The 19554-nt window shown below is 39.5% G+C and overlaps 1 protein-coding gene across 11 annotated transcripts in view; it reads left to right on the forward strand.

Annotated features, from left to right (window-relative positions):
- Positions 1-19554, forward strand: part of DMD (dystrophin) — a 2108520-nt gene that overhangs the window by 1661656 nt on the left and 427310 nt on the right. For all 11 annotated transcript variants that reach the window (XM_075916549.1, XM_075916586.1, XM_075916651.1 and 8 more), the window contains one exon: positions 15698-15887. In XM_075916549.1, coding sequence (XP_075772664.1) covers positions 15698-15887 — 190 coding nt within the window. The remainder of the gene's footprint in view (positions 1-15697; positions 15888-19554) is intronic.

Raw genomic sequence — 19554 nt, forward strand, 5'->3', positions numbered from 1 at the left:
GACCAGAGAGTGACAAAGTTGAGAGGTTCAACGTGTACTATAATCATTGCCTTTCAGACTTTAGCATGTCTGATTCCATTTAATATTTATCCTAGGATCACAGCCTCTTTTTGTGTCCAGTACAGACTGGCAGATTGATTTTGTACATTTGTTTCCTCTGTTCATCTTCCCCTCTGTTCAATCCCCACCCTGGATAACCAAATACATTCCAAAACTAGTACAAAATACCAATACAAAATAATTCCTCCCATACAGATAGTACTTCCTGATGCATTTCTACAATCATTCTCAGTACCACCAGAGGAGGTTTTACAGGCTTGCATTGTTCATGCCATTCAAAATTTTAAAGCAAAATTTTAAGAACTTTGCAGATACTTGGGGTTTCAATGACCCAAAAATACATTCTGCATCTTAAAACCTTTTTTAAAAAATATTACAAAACTTGCCAGAATGGAATTTTTCTCCCTATCTCTTAATATTTTTAATTCTTGTTAAGATGTTTTTCTTACATATTTTTAAGTTTGCACTTATTACTTGGGTGAATATTTTAACTATTGGTCTCCTTGGTGAAAGTAGAATAGAATTAAAGCTATTTAATTTCTTCAATCTATCACTTCAACTGGTTCTGTTGTTTTCACCAGATGTTGTCAAGAAAAATATGTGCTATATTCTGTTCCATTACATCCTTTGTGCATCAACTAAATTTCATGGGTGTGACTGAGGTTTAAGTTTATCCCCAAAGCAAAATGCAAAAAAAATAATTATAAGACGTTAAAAGCCACTTCGTTTTTCTTAAATGTTCCTCAACAAAAGTCCCAGGAATTTAAATAAAAGGCACTGTGTCAATTAACATTCTTTCTGTTGCATAGTGACTTTTTTTTCTGAAAGGTTGCACTCAGAAAAGACACATCACCAGATAAATTGTGTATAAACCTCTTTACTTAACTCAGGAATTCTGTTTCACTTAAAGCATAGAATTCTTATCAAAGAGTTTTTATGTGATTCAAATTCTAAAATATGTATCTTTTAAGAAAGTTTGCATAAGTTAGCTTCAGTGTTTGAAGATGATTCATCTCTGAAACACAAATCTACATTTAACTGTTTTTCTCCTGTATACTAAATAAATCAACCCTCTTGACTAATGCAAAAAGATGGGTATGAAATTAATTAGTCGTCAGTACTTGGAAATATTTCTACAGGTTGGAACTCCCAGGTCCGGCACCCCTCAGACCAGGGAGTTTGCTGGACCGGGGAGGTCAATGCTGCCCTGCTGCCAGCTCCTCTCCCTGGGGCTCTCAAGACTGGGGCTCATGCCCTGCTGCCCCTGCTGCTTCTGGACGGTTCCCAGGAGTTTCCTAGCTAAAGCCACCCTCCTGCCATCAGTCCTGTTGAGCTGCCGCCAGCCCCACTACTTCCAGGGGTTCCTTGTAGTTTCCCGGCCCAGGCTGCCCAGCCACCACCAGCCCTGCAGCTGTGGCCCAGTTCTGCTGCCCCGGGGGTTTCCCGGGGTTCCCCAGCTGGGGTGACCACTAGAGATTCTCCTGCTGGGGCCAGGATTATTTTGCTGCAGCCTGGTCCTGCTGCCAGGGTTCCCCAGCTGGTACTCCCAGGTTGTTGCCTGGTCCCACTGCCACCAGGCCATCTCAGACCTGCTGCTGCCAGGGCATTTTCAGGATTCTCTGCTGGGGCTCCCCTATGCCTCCTGGCCCCACTGATGCTGGTGTTCCAATGCCTAGCTGCTGCTGACCCAGCTGGGACCCCATGTTCTTCCAGCTGGGCCAGCAGCTTCTGGGCCTCTTTGGTCCAGCAACATCCATGGCTTTCCTGGATCATGGTTGTTGCCGGACCTGAGAGTCCTAGATTTGGGAGGTTCAGCCTGTATTAAATTGTGCCAAGCTTAGATAATCGACTTCCTAATTTCAAGAATGGTAGATGCCACTAGACTTGGTAATGGCAAGGGGGACAAATCCACTGAACATTGTGACATTCTGATATGTACCTCTCACTTTATTCATCTGGCAGACAGAAGAATTTAAAGTGTTTGAGACTTTGAAGACTCTTAAGAAGAGCATATGATGCCAGATTTAAATTAAAATTAAAAGATCTATCTATATATATATATCACTTACCTAAAAGATGCCAAAATAGGCATGAAAGTAATAATAATAGTATAATTTACTTTGCATCTCTGCAGTTTACATAAAGTTAGTGATAAACTAGGGTATGAATTTAAAGCACAAGACAGTACAGACCTCTCCCGTCTGACACACTCGGGATCTAACCTGTCCTGACTAAGGGTGTTTGCTGGACCAGAGGAGGTTGGTCTCTCCTGGAGTCTGTCAGCAGACTGCCAAGCTCTCTTGCACCGGACCACCAAGCTCCTGGCTCCTTGTCCAGTTGGGGTTCAGCTGCTCTGGGAGCCACCAGGACTCAGCTGCTCCAGGGCCACCAGAGATCCATTGCCAGTCATGGATCTCCGAGGCTCTTCTTTCCTGGACCAGTGGGGCTCTGCAGCTAGTTTCAGGGGTGCCAGTGGCACCACGATTCAACTGCCCTGAGCTAGGACTCTCTGGTCCAGCAACATCTATGTTTTTTTTCCAGAATAGCTTCCCATGTGGACACACTTATTCAGAAATAAAAGCATCTTTTTTTTTCCAATTTAGCTCCATTATTTACAGGAAGGGAGACACAGATCAGATGGTCTTGTATTTAGAGAATGGCTAGTTCAAGTAGCTTTAAATGGCACTAAATTGAAGTACTAAAGGAGAGAAAATGCACTTAAACAGAGGAGCTCACAAAATATAGAATTAAAACCTGTAACAGATATGAGCCAGCCAGTATTCCAAAATATTTTCTTACAACTCATCACAACATGTAGAAATGTGAGTTAGCAGACCATTGAAACTCTGAATTTCCCCATTAGCTCACACTTAAACACCTGTGCTAAACAAATTTATACTAATCTACTGTGATTATGTTCAGTGTTTACTAGGCTATTTCCTTTTCTTTTCTGGATTTATGTGGTTTGTAGTGTACATTGAAATAATACTTTAAACTTGTTATGCTGTTTTCATCCGGGTATTTCAAAGCACTATTTAAACATTAAACCTCACATAACATACCTTGTAAGGAGCGTTTTTTATTGCTATTTAGCAAGTGTGTAAATAGGACCAAAAAATTGTAAAGGGTTTGCTCAACATCATATAGTCAACAGCAGAGCTGAGAAAATAGCCTAATGTCCTTGACTTCCAGGCCTTTCCTGTACCCCTTTGTAGTGTGTATTAGTAGGGGTCTGTGTGTGTCATGGAGGCTTTAAAAATCTTGGATTCTGTGACTTTCCACAACTTCTGTGACTTCTGCAGTGGCCAATGTGGTGACCCCAGAGCTGCCTAAGCAGCTGGCTCGGGGCACTGCTCAGATATCCCAGGGACTGGCACACCTGCTGCTGCTTGAATGGCTCACAGTCAATCGCACTGGTTGTTACTTGGATGGCCATAGGTAGCTGGCCCAAATAGTTGTCCCAAGGGGGCAGAGGCAGAGAAGCCACTGTTGGTGGTTCCCCATCAGCTGGTGCCCTGGTGCTGGACCACCCCCCAGCAGGGTCTTTCCTCCAAGTTCACCCCTCTAGCAGTAGCTCCCGGGAAGGCATTGCTCCCCCCTCCCCTACCCACACCCTGCGCCCACCAACATTTAATCAGGAGTATTTATACTAAAAGTCATAGACAGGTCATAGGGCCATGAATTTTTGTGATAGCCCATGACCTGCCCATGTCTTTGGTAAAAATACCCATGTCTAAATCATAGTTTTAAGTGTTAGTAGATCCCTACCATGGCATGTAACTTATTATTTAAATCAGCTTCTGTACTAGATGACTAGAGGATCGCTAATATGATGCCAACTTTTAAAAAAACTCCAGAAATGATTCTAGTGATTACAGGCTTGTAAGCTTACTTTCAGCACCAGGCTGAAACTATAATAAAGAGCAGAATTAGACACATAAATGAACAGAATTTTTTGGGGACAAGTCAACAGAGTTTTGTGTAGGGAAATCACGCCTCGCAAATCTACTACAATTTCTAGGAATCAGCAAGCATGTGGACAAGAGTGATACAGTGAATACAGTATATTTGGGTTAAGAGGGAAGGTCTTTTATTGGATCTGTAATTAGTAAAAAGATAGTCAACAAAGAGTAGGAATAAATGGTCAGTTTTCAGACTGAAGGTTCTTGAGTGTACTAAGAGATACTGCATTTGCCTGTGAAATGCAGGGTTGGGGGCTTGAGGCCCAGCGCCCGCCCACCCTGAGAGCAGCTAGACAGCCAACTGGAAGACCTCTTTATTGCTCTTCTCCCTGGGGTGGGGACATCAAGGCCTCCAGCAAGGGGCTTCAGGCCTAGTCCACCCCATCACACACATATTCATAAATTATCTGAACAAAGGTGCAAAGAGTGAGGTAGCAAAATAGTTCTGCCTGAACTGGGAAAGCAAAAGAATCTCTTTATTCAAAGACACGTTTACAAATGATGCAAAACTACTCAGAAGAGTTAAGTGCAAAGCAAAGTTTTGATCTATAAAGGTATCTGACAAAACTGGGTGACTTGACAAAGTGACAAACAAAATTAATTACTGATAAGGCAAAGTTATGCATTTTGGCAAACAATTCCAACCATGCAGATAAAATGTGGGGGGTCTAAACTTGCTGTCATCACTCAGGGAAGTGATCTTAGAGTCATTGTGGATAGTTCACTAAAAAGAACCATTCACACTTTTTTTTCCATGATAATCAAAAGTGCTAACATAATTTTGTGCATCGTGAGGAAAGGGATTGATAGTAGAACAGAAAATATAGTATTTTCTATATAAATCATTGGCGTATCCACATCTTCAATACTGCATACAGAGCTGGTCACTCCGTCTAAAAAAAAAATTGGAATTGGAAAATGTACAGAAAAGGGCAACAAAAATGACACGAGGGCAAGGAATAGCTTCTATATGAGGAGGATTAAGAGGACTGGGACTTTAAGCTTGAAAAAGAGATAACTAAGGAGGGAATATGATAGAGGTCTATCAAATCATGGCTTGTGCGCAGGCCCACCAACAGCAATTATGGGCTCTAGGGCAGAACTTGATGGGCCCTCCTATCCCTCCCTTGACTGGGATCACAAGTCCCTCCCCCAGAGGTGCCCCAAGAGCCCCGGACTTGACCAGCCCCATCTCCTACATGCTTGGAGGAGCTGTAGGACAGCCGCACTGCACATTCCCTTCCTTTCCCAGCCCCAACCTGCAGGCCTGAGTGTGAAGTAATCCTACCTCAGAACTTGCATGGAGCATATCAAAAGTATCTTTGAAGAAAGAGATTCTTTTGCTTTCCCCAGTTCAGGCAGAACTATTGCAGCAACAGGTGGGGCGCTATCGCCCTTTTAAATTGCCCAGGTCCCTTGGTATTTGTCCCCTATCAGCGAGCCTAATATCTAAACACAAGTCATCTAATATTTGAACACAAGAACACATTCCTGCCTATTCTGAAATATAATTTATGCTATCATGTGCCAAAAGTGTCTGTCTGCTATGTACATTGGACAAATAGCTCAGACACTTCGCCAAAAGATCAATTCCCACAAAACAGATATTAGACAGGATCACAAAGAAAAAACAGTTTCTTGCCATTTCAACCAGAAAGGACATTGTCTCAATGACTTGATTACCTGCATCCTGCTTCAATGGCCTTTTAAGACTACACTTGAAAGAGAATCCTCTGAACTGTCATTCATGCTTAAATTTGACACTTTACACCTAAGTTTGAATAAAGACTCTAATTATCTTACCCATTATAAAGATAGCTTCCCCAATTATCACCTCTAATATCATTAGCTCACAGACATTTACCTCCTCCCCTCCCCCCATCCACCTTCTGTTCTGAAATTTGATTTGTCCTTTTCATATGTGTTCATTTTTTTAATTGTATCCTTTGGTATATATGGTTGTGACAATTTTCTTCCACTATTTGGTCTGAGGAAGTGTGTCTGGCCCACGAAAGCTCATCATCTAATAAACCATCTTGTTAGTCTTTAAAGTGCTACATAGTCCTGTTTTTTGTTTAATCTGTCCCTGTATGTCTGTTCTTATGTTCTTGATGTTGTATGAAGTTTAGGATTGTTGAACAAGTGTCTCTGAATATTTTTAACACCTGCATGGTATCTCTAAGATTTCTCTTCTTCTGAGTTCTGATGAAGTATACTGGTTATTTATTTCTCCTAAGAAGTCTGACAGCTATGTGATACCCAATTCCTCCCTATAAGGAGCCCTATCAAAAGAGATGAGTTTTGATTGGGGTTTTTGGTTTTGGTCTTCTTCTTTTTTTTATGTCAAAATCCTAGCAGGAGAGTTAGTCTCAATAGGCAATGTTTCACTGTGTAGAAGGAAAAGCTTTGCAGTTGAATCAAGTTACTTTTAGACTCTTAAATAGGTTGAACTGTCCTTATGAGAGTCAGAGGCAGGTGGGACTGCTGATTGATTCTTTCTGAATCAGGGTAGAGGATTCTAGGACAGAAGACCTGTTGGATTATGTCATTCTTTGTTTTAATACTATTATTAAAAGTTTATGAACTACTGAGTTACCAGGAAGGGACTATAGGTCAGATACTGTATTGATTTGTGCCAATTTCATTGAACATGATTACCATAACAACACAGAAACTGTAGAGAGGTTATTGTTTGTATTTCTTAACCTGGATCTTGAACTGTTTCTCTAGCTATTCAGAACTTGATCTGCCACAGAAACATGATCCTTTGTTTCAGCCTTTGAGTTTAGCACGTTTGAAAGAATGACAAAACTATTTACAAAATGTTGGAATGGAAGCGCTTATTCCTGCTACTACATTCTGTTAATATAAGTGAAACAAACTCATCTGTTTTTTTTTATGTACACAGAACAGGAATTCCTAAAGCCACTTTTAAAATGTTAATAACTTTTTTCTACAAACCATATTATTGAATAAACCACATTAAGGAAACTTTTAAGAAATGGGAGTGAAATTACAATTATCTGGATCCCCATTTGGTAAGAAAGTGACATTAAAGCATTTGATAATTGCATCTTGAGACAAAACTAGTTTGTCTGTATATCTAAAGAACATCCAAACTTAAGATAACCAGTAATTTGGATAATTGGGGCTCACTAGCATTAGAGTTGAAATATAAACATTTCTCAAATACAGACATCTCACTTACATATGTTTTACTTAAAGCTTTGGCAGCAAATTTCAAAATATTAGTCTTAAACTTAGATATATATCTCTGTTAAATTGAGATTGAGCAGGCCCTTAAAACTTCAAAAACAAATATGGGGATTTCCTCTCTGGATGGAATGAAGATGACTCTTGGGGTGGAAACTCTATTGCTTCACCTACCAGTCTGCCTTGTTTGAAGTAGAGCAAACATAACACCATGCCATGCCTGTTAGAAAAGAATTATGGGGTGGACCAGGCCTGATAATTAGGCTCAGACAACTCCGATTGTGGGCTGGATTATAAACCTGGCTGAAGCCCAGACTCGGTGGCTGAAGACCGGCCATGATGGACTATGGCAAATTACAAAACCCTGAACAGATTGCTGTGAGAACTTTATCTTAAAGCCTTGAAAGAAAAGGCTGGATGAAGCAGCTTCTTGGGGAAGTGACCCAGGGAAAGAATTAACAGTGGCTAGTAAGGACACTTAGCAGGCAACTGCTTCTTACAGGGTCCCTGAGTTGGTACCCAGAGAGGTGGGTGAGCCTGGGTCCCCTCCAAAACGCAGCTGCTACAAAAAAGAAGTAGTAAAGAAGCCTGGGCCCAGAGCCAGTTAAAGCAGAGGAGCTTGTGGACACATGTCCTTGGCCACAAGAGGGCCTGTGAGAGTGGGTGAGCCCCTTTACAGCATCTTAACGGGATGTTATGTTTATCTTTTTTTACTTTGTTTCTTACCTTTAGCAATTCTAACTAGCATGAAGGATTTGCTTTGAAGAATTTAGATCTCCCAGTCTTCTTATATGAAGATAAATGTTCCCTCCCTCACCCATCTTCCTTGTTATAATTTGTACTTGATATAAAATTAGGCTTATATTTAGATGATACAAGCCAAGGAAACCCTGTCTTAAATTTTTTATATAATGCCACTAAACATTACATAACTCTTCATCCAGAGTATGTGTTTTCCTCTCACCTATAATTTTCTAGGTTTTTCATTATCATATCCTAAATGTGACACTCGAACTGCTTTATTCATCATCTTGGAGACCTTCCATTCCTCATTCCAATCCTATAATTTTGCAAATACATCACTGTTTAAAGGACTAATTATATTAAAATATATGGACATACTGCAGAGATTTCATAAAGAAGCATGGGATATGCCTATTATAGTTTCAACGCCTATTTTTGTGTGATTATTGTTAAATGAAAAAGGTTGTGACTTTGTTTGGAAGAGTAACACATCTCCCCCTACCACCAATTCATACGAGGTCTGTGTATGACTGATTTAAACAGTCAGTGCAAACATATAACTCCTAAGAAGTTAATACTTGCAACAAATCAGCAATTTAAAGATCTAAATGAATTTTTAAAATAAAAATAGAGAGAGAATAAGAGAGAATATCTTTCAAATAAGTATCCCATTCCAATTATCTTTTTTGGACATTATTTTTTTCATAGTTGAGAAGGTGATGTGTTGTTATTACTATCTACAAAGAATAAGTAAATAGTTAAATGTGCCAATATTTAAAAGGCAAAAAAACAAGAGGTTTTTTTAGTTAATAGTAGGTTCTGTGGGAAAACACATCTTTTTCCATGCTTGAAAAATTACATTTCCTAAGATTTCTGAAGTCATAGCAGAACAATGTCAGAATATTTTTTCATAGATAACATGCATTTCATTGTAAGCCCAGTACAATTAAAGAAAATATTGTTTCTTGTAGTAGAAACTTCCATCAGACATAAATTCTGGTCTTCAGCAATATGCCCATATTTGGTCTCTTGTACCCTTGACCTGCGCTCATGTTCATAATTTTCTAGATTAAAAATTACCTACTTTTTGACATTCATGGGTTAGTTTTAGTTTTTTATCCTAGTTTGCAACATACAATGCAGAAAATAACAAACTTCTTTTCTTTTACATCTTGGTATGTGATTTGCAGCATGCAGCCATATTTATCATATCTGCTAAGATTCAGATTGGGAGAATCCCAGTATCCTAGATTTCAGAGGAAAGTTGGTTTGTTTGGAAATTGATCCATATTATAAATAGAGTTGCCAGATACTTGCACAAAAAACACCAAGCATGGTGGGAAAAATTGGTTGAGAAAAAAAAAGCACAAAAAAAAAGAGTCTCTGTGCCTTTAAGTCACTATGCTCCCCATTCTTTCCACCCCTGCCAGATGCGGCAGGTGAAGAATGTCCCAAGCAGCCTTCCAGCTGTGAAACACAGAAAATGCCAGACATTTTACATGGTTTTTTTTACTGGACAGAGGCCACAAATACCGGATTGTCTGGGCCAATACCAGACATCTGACAACCTTAATTATAAAGCAAGGTTCTGGTCTTGCAAAGACTTAAGCACAGGCTTAAGGATCTGTAGGATTGGGCCCTGAGTACTGTCTGCAAGTCATGCAAACTCTATTACTACAGACCTGGATAACCCACAAGGTCTTCTTCCATTTTGAGTGAATAAGTTAGTGCACAGATGCAAGACATCTGCTGCAATACTATAACACCAAAGCTGATCCAGCTGATGTCACAATACATTTTTTCTTGCCACTGTTATGCCCTCTCACGTTGTCACCACACAAACCAGGATTCAGTTATGACAAATGAGTAGACTAGAATGACCTTCTAGCCTGTGGGCTCCGGTTCACACCAGTAGAACACTTACCACTCAGTATATGACAGACCTAGACTAAATGGAGATGTCTTAATTGATTCCACAGTAGAGTTGGCAGTACTAGAAATGCAATGATCAAGTGGGGCCACACCTTTGGCCCCAGTACTTGTGATTGTGGTAGAGAGCCTTGAAATATAAAATAGCTCCTGCAATGTCAAGTCTTTGAGCATGAATGTTTTTTCCAATGGCCTGGCAGAGTGCAATGATCAGGCTGTTACATGTACTCAGATGTGGCAGGAAACAGTAGGAGGACACAAGAAATCTCCAAATTCTGCAAAATAACTTTGGAGGGTTTTTTGAGCTATTATGGGAAATTACTGCAGTAATATGGTTTATGTTCTATACATGGGTGAGACTATAATAACTAAGTGTTCTAGGTCTTATAGAATTTTCTATTTCTTTTTAACTCTCCAAATTAAAGTTGCCTGCTGTTAGGTTAGCTCTTGCTATTCCAGAAATACCTAGTCAGTGTGCTTTGTATAGATACACAGTAGCTGAATGAACACTGTCAGAATAGTAAAAAGAAAAAGGACATCCTTCACTCAGTCCAAGAGGTTAGAAAGTGGTAGAGAACTAAGTGTGCACAAAGAACTTTACTCAGCTATATGTCAAAGAAAATAGACATAGCTAGCCAATTGCTGATGGGTTGAAAACTGGAAAGGGAGATGCAGTCTGTGAGTGATAGACTGTCATCATATAGACTCTTAGGATACGTCTACGCTACAGCATTATTTCAAAATATCTAATTTTGAAATAAGATATTTCAAAATATCGTGTCTACACACAAAATGCATTTCAGAATAACATTTGGCTATTTCGAAATAGTGCATCCACACTGAGTGGAAGCTGAATCGTATTTAAGACTGGCTGGAACCAGGTCCAGCAGGGCATCAGGTCGGGAGTTACTTTGTGTGGCTGCTGCCTGAGGCTATCTGAGGCCTGTGCTTAAAGGGACCCCCAGTGGACAGCCGGTTCTCAGGTTTCCCTGCTTGCTTGCCTACCTCGATGAGTGCTCTGTCTCTGTGTGCTCTGGTTGCCCTCACTCGGGACACCACAGCATTCTGCAGCATGGAGCCAGAGCTGCCCCTGGTCACTCTGGTGCTTCTCTTGGACATGTTGCTGCAAGCCTGGCTGCACTTTCTGCAGGCTGCCATCAAGGAGGTCCATCGGGGGGCTGTCAGTGTCCAGGAGGCCCTGCGGGAGAGCTGCCACCCTGAGGAGCACTAAAAGCCTCCCTGGTCTGCCCCACTGGGCACTTGTACCTCTTTCCTCCCTCACATCCTTCCACTTATCCTTCCCTAACCCCCCTTCCTGATGTCAAATAAAATACATGTATTTTCATGAACACAAACTCTCTTTATTTAACAAAACTGGTGGGAATGAAACTCTGGTGAGACTGGGGAAAGGAGGCGGGGGAGAGAGGATGGGAGAAGGGAGGGGGAAACCTGGGAGGAGGGAGCTGGAAGGGGGAAGGAAGGGGAAGAAGGGTGAGGGGAAGCTCAGGGCTCAGGGTTGTGGGTCTCACCGGACTAACTTGATTTTCCTGCGAACCTGCTCCTGGGTTCGCATGTGGTCTTTGGTGGCCAGGCTGGCAGCTCTCCTGCCATAGACGGCTGCGTTCCCCCATCTTGTGTGGAGATCATGGACATTGTGGGCATCCCCTCAAACCTGAATAAGGTCCATGATCTCCACTCTGGACCAGGAAGGCACCTGCCTTCTCCAGGCCCTGGCAGGCTCCTGGGAGCTGGCAAACTGCTCCTGGGGAGTGGTGGTGGGCTGGCTGCCTGTGGCTTGCTGGTCATGTTTTGGGGCCACTGGGTCAGGGGCAGTGACTGCTGGCTCTGGGCTGGCAGGCTTGGAGCTGGCACAGGCACTGTGGCCAGAATCTATGCCTTTAAGGGCTCTGGGAAAGGGGGAGGGAGAGGAGTGTTCTTGGTTGAGCCAGAGTGGCCACCAGGGCACCCTGGGAAGGGCTGGAGGCCCCCTATTTCAAAATAAGTGTCTACACAGCACTTATTTCGAAATAGCAGTTTTGAAATTGGCATTATTCCTCATGGAATGAAGTTTACCAATTTCAAAATAAGCCCTCCGCTATTTCGATTTAATTCAAAATAGCGGTTGGCTTGTGTAGATGCTAGGAAAGTTATTTCGAGACAACTTTGATGTGTAGATATACCCCCAGACCCATATTTTGATATTACTCATGCCAGTGTGAAATTGGAATAATTCTATTGATTTTTGATTATTTCATTGAGTTAAAGGGAGTAACTCCAGATTTGTGCATATGTAACCATCATCAGAATCAAGTTCTTCATCTCTTGAATGAATGAATGAATGAATGAATGAATGAATGAATGGCATGAGACAATAGATTAAACATCTTTTTCTATTTTCCTATTAAGAAAATGGGTTCATTATAATAGACACCTTTGTCACAAGATGGTTGAGAAACACACAACTAATATTTTAAAGCAGCGATGGGCAAACTAGGCTAGCGAGTGGGCCGCATGAGTGGCTCTCATTCATGCTGCATGATTGTTGTAACCAAGATATGTCTTCCAGGACAGGGTAGTTTTGCCAACAGTGCTTGCTTACCTAGAGTTTGTTGGGTGTGCCAATTGAATCATAGCAGCACTTTGTTTGGATACAGAGGGAGTGCACAGCTCTCATCTTCAGTGTTGTATGCAGTCAGCATGCATTTCATTTCATGTGCCCTTGGTTTATGAGTCACTTTAGTAATGCCAATAGGATTAAAACTATCTGAATGGAAACTCGCAGAATCTGGCAATCCTGCATGTGAGCAACATTAAACAAAATGTCTTGTGGGCCACAGGTTTTCCAACACTGTTTTAAGGTGTGAAATGTGGTTTGTGGAATTTAGCTCTGAGTTAATACATAGTAATTTGATTGAATTGAATTCTCTGCTCTGACACTTTTGAGCTCTGGTTGGCTGCTTTAAATCCCTCTGCATTTACTGGGCATATTCAGAGTTTGGAGGAATCCCTGGTTAAAAAAAGCATGTTAAATGATAAAGCGTGTTAAAACATTTTTCAGCCTAATACAATTTTTTTCTGGTTCAGCAATGGTATTAGGTTATGCCATTCATTCTTTAGGAGCCTACCATTTTTATGGCAATAAATATGATTTTATATTGGTTCTAGCACACAGGAATTGCATAATCTCAGTGTGAATGGGTGGAGAAAATTACAATGTTGGAAAGTATTTCTAGGATAAACTGTTGTGCCACTCTCTTTCAGAATACCTAGAAAAATGAGGAAGTGAGTTGTAGCTCATGATAGCTTATGCTTTAATACCTAATATATTTGTTAGTCTTTAAAGTGCCACCAGAACCCTTGTTTATGCTGAAACAGACTAACAAGGCTACCTCTTTGAAACCTAGAAAACTGGATCACTTTTGGGCTTCCATCCCAAACTTAAATGTTTATCAGATTATTTTAATCTCCATTAAAATAAAAGAGTTGTGTAAATTCAGAAGCCACATAACTGTTTGTTAACCAGAAAAAAATTAGTTTGAGTCTTTGATATAGGCCATGCCAAAACACGCACAAATATGAAGCAAGCTATTGGTTGAAGACCGAACATATGGTTGAACAGTGCAATTCTGAAAATACCTCTGACAATCACATATATATGGCTATATGTTTACTGGAGATAGAGGAAGATACATATTGCATTCTTCTGCTTTGCTGTCTCTCACAAATCAGCTGACAGAAAGAGACAAGTATTTGTGAGTCTCCCCGGCAATAGGATTCTGATGTATAAGATACGTAGGCTTTGTCTACACTTAACAGTGTAAAGCTCACCCATAGGAGCACTTGAAACTGGAAGTGTGGCTACATCTTGAGTGCTGGGAGAGAGATCTCCCATTGCTCTATGTAAACCACCTCTGTAAAGGGAGTAGCTAACAGCCTGGTTCACACTGAACGGGAGATTGTTTTTTTCCACACTCCTGAGCCAGAAAGTTACAGTACTATAAAGTGCGACTGTAGACTTGCCATAGTCTTTACTTCCTTTGCAAATCAATATATGGAGTTAGTGTTCAGTTATCAGGCCTTTAACTGCATGAGATGATAAATGTTTAGACTCAACTCTTTTGTTAAGAATGGTCGACACTTTCTAAACCAGTGTTTCCAAACCTTTTCAAGCATGCCCACTCCTTTTTCAATCTGTAAAAATTTTATGGACTCCCCAAGGGGAGTAACGGGAAGTGGCAGTCAGCACGTCCCTTTGTCTCGCGCTGCTTCCTCATCTCCCACTGCCTTCATCCCCCGCCTATCCACGGAGGATACGGCAAAGGGGCTCTCATGGCCAAAGGCAGCTCCTGCCCTGGCATGCCACCCTGGGCTGGGCACGGAGGCCTGGTGAGGAAAAAAAAAGAAAAAGAAAAATAAGGATTGGATCCACCAAGGGACTGGGATGGGGGGAGAGGGCTGGACTGTAAATGGCAGTGAAACCATCCCAAGGGTGGGAGGCAGCATGTGTGAGGCTGGTCATGAACGGCAAGCCCCACGTAAGAATCTCCTGATGGAAAGTCCCAGTCCCTTGCTGGGCCCGATCTTTACTTTTCTTTTGCTTTCCTTTCCTAAACTTTCCATAAACCCCCACACATTGGGAACCACTGTTCTATACATGCCAAGCCAATGTGAGACAAAGACAAGGGCAGTGTCATCTATCCTAGATGACAGCAATAACTGCACTGCTGAAGAATGTGAGCTCAGCAAAAACAACCCCCGCGATGAATAAACAACTCATTTGTGAACAGTGTTGCCACCAGATCGTCAGGAGTTTTTTATTGCCTCATATGCATTTCCCATGACACAGTTACTGCCCAAATAAATTACAGTTTTGCATAATAACTGACAGTCACATATTAAGTGGGGTGCCACCTGCAGGTGTTCGATTTTTAATCAATGTTGAACCTAAATTTAATGCTTAAAAAGTTTGCTTCCAAATAGGTCATATACATTTTATACTGGTTCTAATGAAGCAGACCAAATTTACCTAAGGAATTTTCATTACAGAAATACTGGGGCGATGAATATTCTTGTTTACCCAATTGTTGTTATTTAGATTGTTGCCAAAGGCAGAGAAATATTCTTGGGATTTCAACTGTGTTCTTTTGTTAAAAAGCTGATATAGATTTTTTATGGCTGTTTCACTGTAGAATTTGTGTAAGACCATTCTATATGGTAAACTAGTGTCATGTCCCTTTGAAAATCTTTTGCATTGTTAGTATACAAGTGGATGAATACAGACCCCAAAGCTTGTAAATTAATATTAATTAATAATTGCAGTAAACTATTCTTGCCCCTCAGTGACCAAAACCTACTTTGTGATTTTCAAAAATTAAGCAAGCTTGCAGACAGTAGCAGGCTCATGAGTGATAAGCAAAAAAGCTTTGATCATGGTTGAAAGGAATTAACCTTGATTTGTTCAAGTTCCAAAATTCCAGGTACAGTACATTGTGTTCTATAGCAAAGTAATGTCATTTTGTCTATATTGCAGTTTGAAAATGTCATTCTGTACCTCCTCCCACTATCCAAAAAGACATAGATGAAAATGAGCATGGGGGGGGGGATCAAGATATATAATATATAGTGCATTCATACGAACATTTTCCATCATTATAGTAGCTTATCTACAAATTATCTTCTTTTGTTTTGGTTTAGTAAAAGCCTTCTATGTGTTTGTAGGGTTTTTTTTAATTATCTATATTTGGTCTGATTTCTGTGAGTGCTGCATTTGACTGTTTGTGCTTGCACAGGGTTAGTGAACGAGAAGCTGAACTGGAAGCAGCTCTAAGGCTGCTGCAACAGTTCTACCTAGATCTGGAAAAGTTCCTTGCCTGGCTTACAGAAGCAGAGACAACTGCCAATGTCCTGCAGGATGCTACTCACAAAGAAAGGATTCTAGAGGACACCAAAGAGGTTCGGGAGCTCATGAAACAGTGGCAGGTAAGTCAAGTGCATCAGCTGTATAGACCTGAATTAATGAAAGATGATTTCTTTGTGCTAGTGCATGCTGATCTGCTTATTTTAAACTGAACTGAAATGAAAAATATTATTGATTGTGGTACCAATGTTTAATTGTTGCTTTGTAGAGTTGCTTTAAAAATTGGGTGGCACATTCTCAATCTGTTTATCATCCTGGTCTTTCAGTGACAGTGTCATTTAGACAAGGAATAAAATATCGTGTTTTGAAACACAACTTAAACAAAAATAAACTTTGCTGAAACAGATATTTAGATTCCACATTACAGACAGATTAATGGTGCTCTTTGCAGAGTCTTAAAATAAGAGCTACTGACCCATATGAGAGTTTTTTATGCATTTCTGATATTTATAGTAGCCCTGTATATATTGTGTCTAGTTTAGTCTCTGTTGATTAACTTAATTAGTTTTGCTCCATTACTTTCAAATACTTTAAAATATTAATCTGGCATTTGGCTGATTTTTTTAACATGCTCTGTTGGAATAAAAGAAGGTGACTGAATCTGTCACAGTTAATGATCATACAGGTTTTTTTTTCCAGGGAAAAATGCTTTCTCTATCTTTAATGTTCAGAAAGAAAGGACAGCATGCTTTCTTAGAGCGTAGGTGGGGGGGAGGAGAGGTAAGAGAGTCTTGATAAGGAAAGACTCATCCTTATAGATGGGATACAATGGCTGACACGTATATTCACATGGAGTTACCTTAATAGGAATGTGTTATTCACACATTTCTTACATTATTGTAATGCATATAAGGCACAGCTGTATTGTAAAATGTACTTACAGTGCTTTAGCTTCACCTTGTTGATAAATTCACTCATATCTGGAAATTTTAGAGTATGGAGATGATAATAGTTAATTTGTTTATAAATTAACTTAAATGTAAATGAATGAAAAATTATAGTGATTGTGTTCCATGGTTTCTATGGTTAGAAATAGCGATCCCTTTTTTCTCAAATGCATTTTATAGTATTTATTTCACTATAACTTATTTTTCCATTTTAATGTTAATCCACTATTAAGCTCCATTGCACTGTACTGAAAAAGCCAGAGATGATGTATTCCTTAGTAATCAAGTCTGGATGACTTTTAGCTTGAAATGTAGGTTATGGTTGTCCAATGCTTCTATTTAAAAACACTCAACATTTTCACCCTCTATATCTGACATATTTGGTATGGTCCATGAGAAGTAGTTATGAATGGGGAGATGATGGTGTACTGAATTTATATCCAGTCCATCTCTTTTCACACTCAAGTATCTGATTTTTTTTTGGTTGCTCCTGGAATTAAAAAGCATTTCAAGTTTCCTTTTACACTTATATGTGATGTGCAGTATTAGCAATAATTTAATGTGTATGGTGTGGTAACTTTTGTATGTCACAGAAAAATGGGACATACAGCCATCAAAATAAAGTTTCTTGCAAACAGAGAGCTAGTATTTTATTTTTTAAGACAGATGACATTATTAAAAATGGAGTTATAGTTGGATAGAAACACCATGTTTGCGGTTTGCATTGCTTTTTAAAATTACTATGGAGGAGTCCTCTTTAGTTGAAGCAAGCACAGCACATGCAATAAAAATGAAAAAGAAATATTTAAAATTGATGCTAGGATCAATTTTAGACAATCCACAGAGTACACAAAATAAAAAATAGTTATAGTGTAAGTTAAAATATTTTTTAAAAAACCTTGGGAGTTGTCTTTTAAAGGAATTGCACTGGCATAAGTCTGAATTTTCTTCAAGGTTTTTTGTTTGTTTTTGTTTGTTTGTTTTGTTGGTTGGTTGGGTTTTTTTAAATATCTTCATACTCCATGAAGGACAAAATGTGTAGATTCCTTTTCAAGACGCAAATACCATTCTGTTCTCTGTTTGATCTTGGCTATGCAGCAAGAGCAGTGATTCTTACATATTAAAAAGAAACATTAGTATGCAAAGGCACAGCAGCAGCTGTTTTATTGTTACTTACTCCCAACAGATTCATATATATCTGTCCACCCATGGAGCAGTAATTTTTGACTTTCAGTGAAGGCTGAAGGGGGAAAATATCTTCATGAAATATCTTTTTGTTTCTCTAGCTCTCTGTCAATCTCTCTCTCTGTAGCTTGATACTTTACGCTAGACTATTTGCCTACCACTGTTTATCAGCCACTTCATAACATGTTTAATTCTCCGCAAAAAACCTTATAATTCATGAATGTTGCAAGAACAAGTGGGTTAGGAAATGTCTTTCTCTTGAATTGAATTAATGTGCTTGATGTCACTATGGAAATTGTTGGGATTTTTTTCCCTGAGAATAGAGTAGGAAAGTGCCTATTTTGTCCCATATTGAAGTCCAGAGAATTTTCACTGAGGTAAATGACATTATACTGTGGGTTTTAAGGGGGAAAAAAACCTTTTTGATTAATACTTTTGGACTAATTTTAGATATATATACTCTAAAATTGCTATCTGTGATTAGCTTGATTTTTATATTACATGAAATTGTCTCAGTTAGAGGAGTTGCCTATAATTAACTGAAAGTAGTACATCATTCAAACCAGTAATCTGACAGGGACTGAGGTTTCATTTATTTTTAAGTTCAGACTGGCTTTTAAAAGAGCTCAAGTATTTGTTTGCTTACTACTGCACTACTTATCATGTGTGAGATTGACCTAAGTTTTCTTCTCTGAAGACTGGGGATAGTCCTCAAATGATAAAGGTAATTCATCTAGCAATTAAGCATTAATATACTTGAATGTACATGTGAATTTATCTGGAGAACAAAAGAACAAACTGCTAGCCTTCATTCTCTTCTGTTTGCTCAGTAATGTATGGTTGACCCTCTGGTTATGATGAAAGTATTGTTCCATCTTCAAACCATCATCTTAAATATACATATATATGTGCAAGTTAATAAATTATTGGCGTTTATTGTGGATCAACAATGTACCTGTTGCTTGACAAAGGGCAATGGACAAAGGCCCTTATCTCAAGGGACTTTATGATATAAAAAATAATTCAGAATCTATATACAATGTGCATTTATGTTACATACTGTAATTGTCAAATCATAACTTGAGTTTTATTTAACAATGTGATTAGAATTTATACAGCACTTTATGCATATGAAGCAGACTATAGACATTTAACGATCAAATGAACTTGTGATGTTTGCTGGTAAGCTTTTTATCCCCACGGAAGAAGGAGGCAGGAAAACTAAGATCAAAGGTAAAGTGACTTGCCAAAAGGCACACTGTGAGTAAGTATAAGAGCCAATATTATAGTGCAAGAACTTCTGATTACAGCTGAGGGAGAAATATTTTTCTTATCCTGTGAATAATCTTTAAATGAGGATGAAAAGTCAAAATCTTGAAAATATTCACAAAGGGCTCGTCTAGACTGCATTCCTCTCTCGAAAGAGGAATGCAAATGAAGCAGATCGAAAATTCAAATGAAGCACGGATTTGCAAATCTCGCACTTCATTTGCATAATTGCATGAGAGTGCTTTTTCAAAAAAGGGATTTTTGAAAAAAAACCTGCAGTCTAGATGGGGTTCTTTTGAAAAAAAAAACCCTGAAAAAATGAGGTGTACGGGTTCTTTCAAAAAAGGTGGGTTTTTTTTCGAAAGAACCATGTCTCGACTGTGGTGTT

This window comes from Pelodiscus sinensis, chromosome 1 (genome assembly GCF_049634645.1).
Source record: "Pelodiscus sinensis isolate JC-2024 chromosome 1, ASM4963464v1, whole genome shotgun sequence".
NCBI classification, from domain to species: domain Eukaryota; kingdom Metazoa; phylum Chordata; order Testudines; family Trionychidae; genus Pelodiscus; species Pelodiscus sinensis.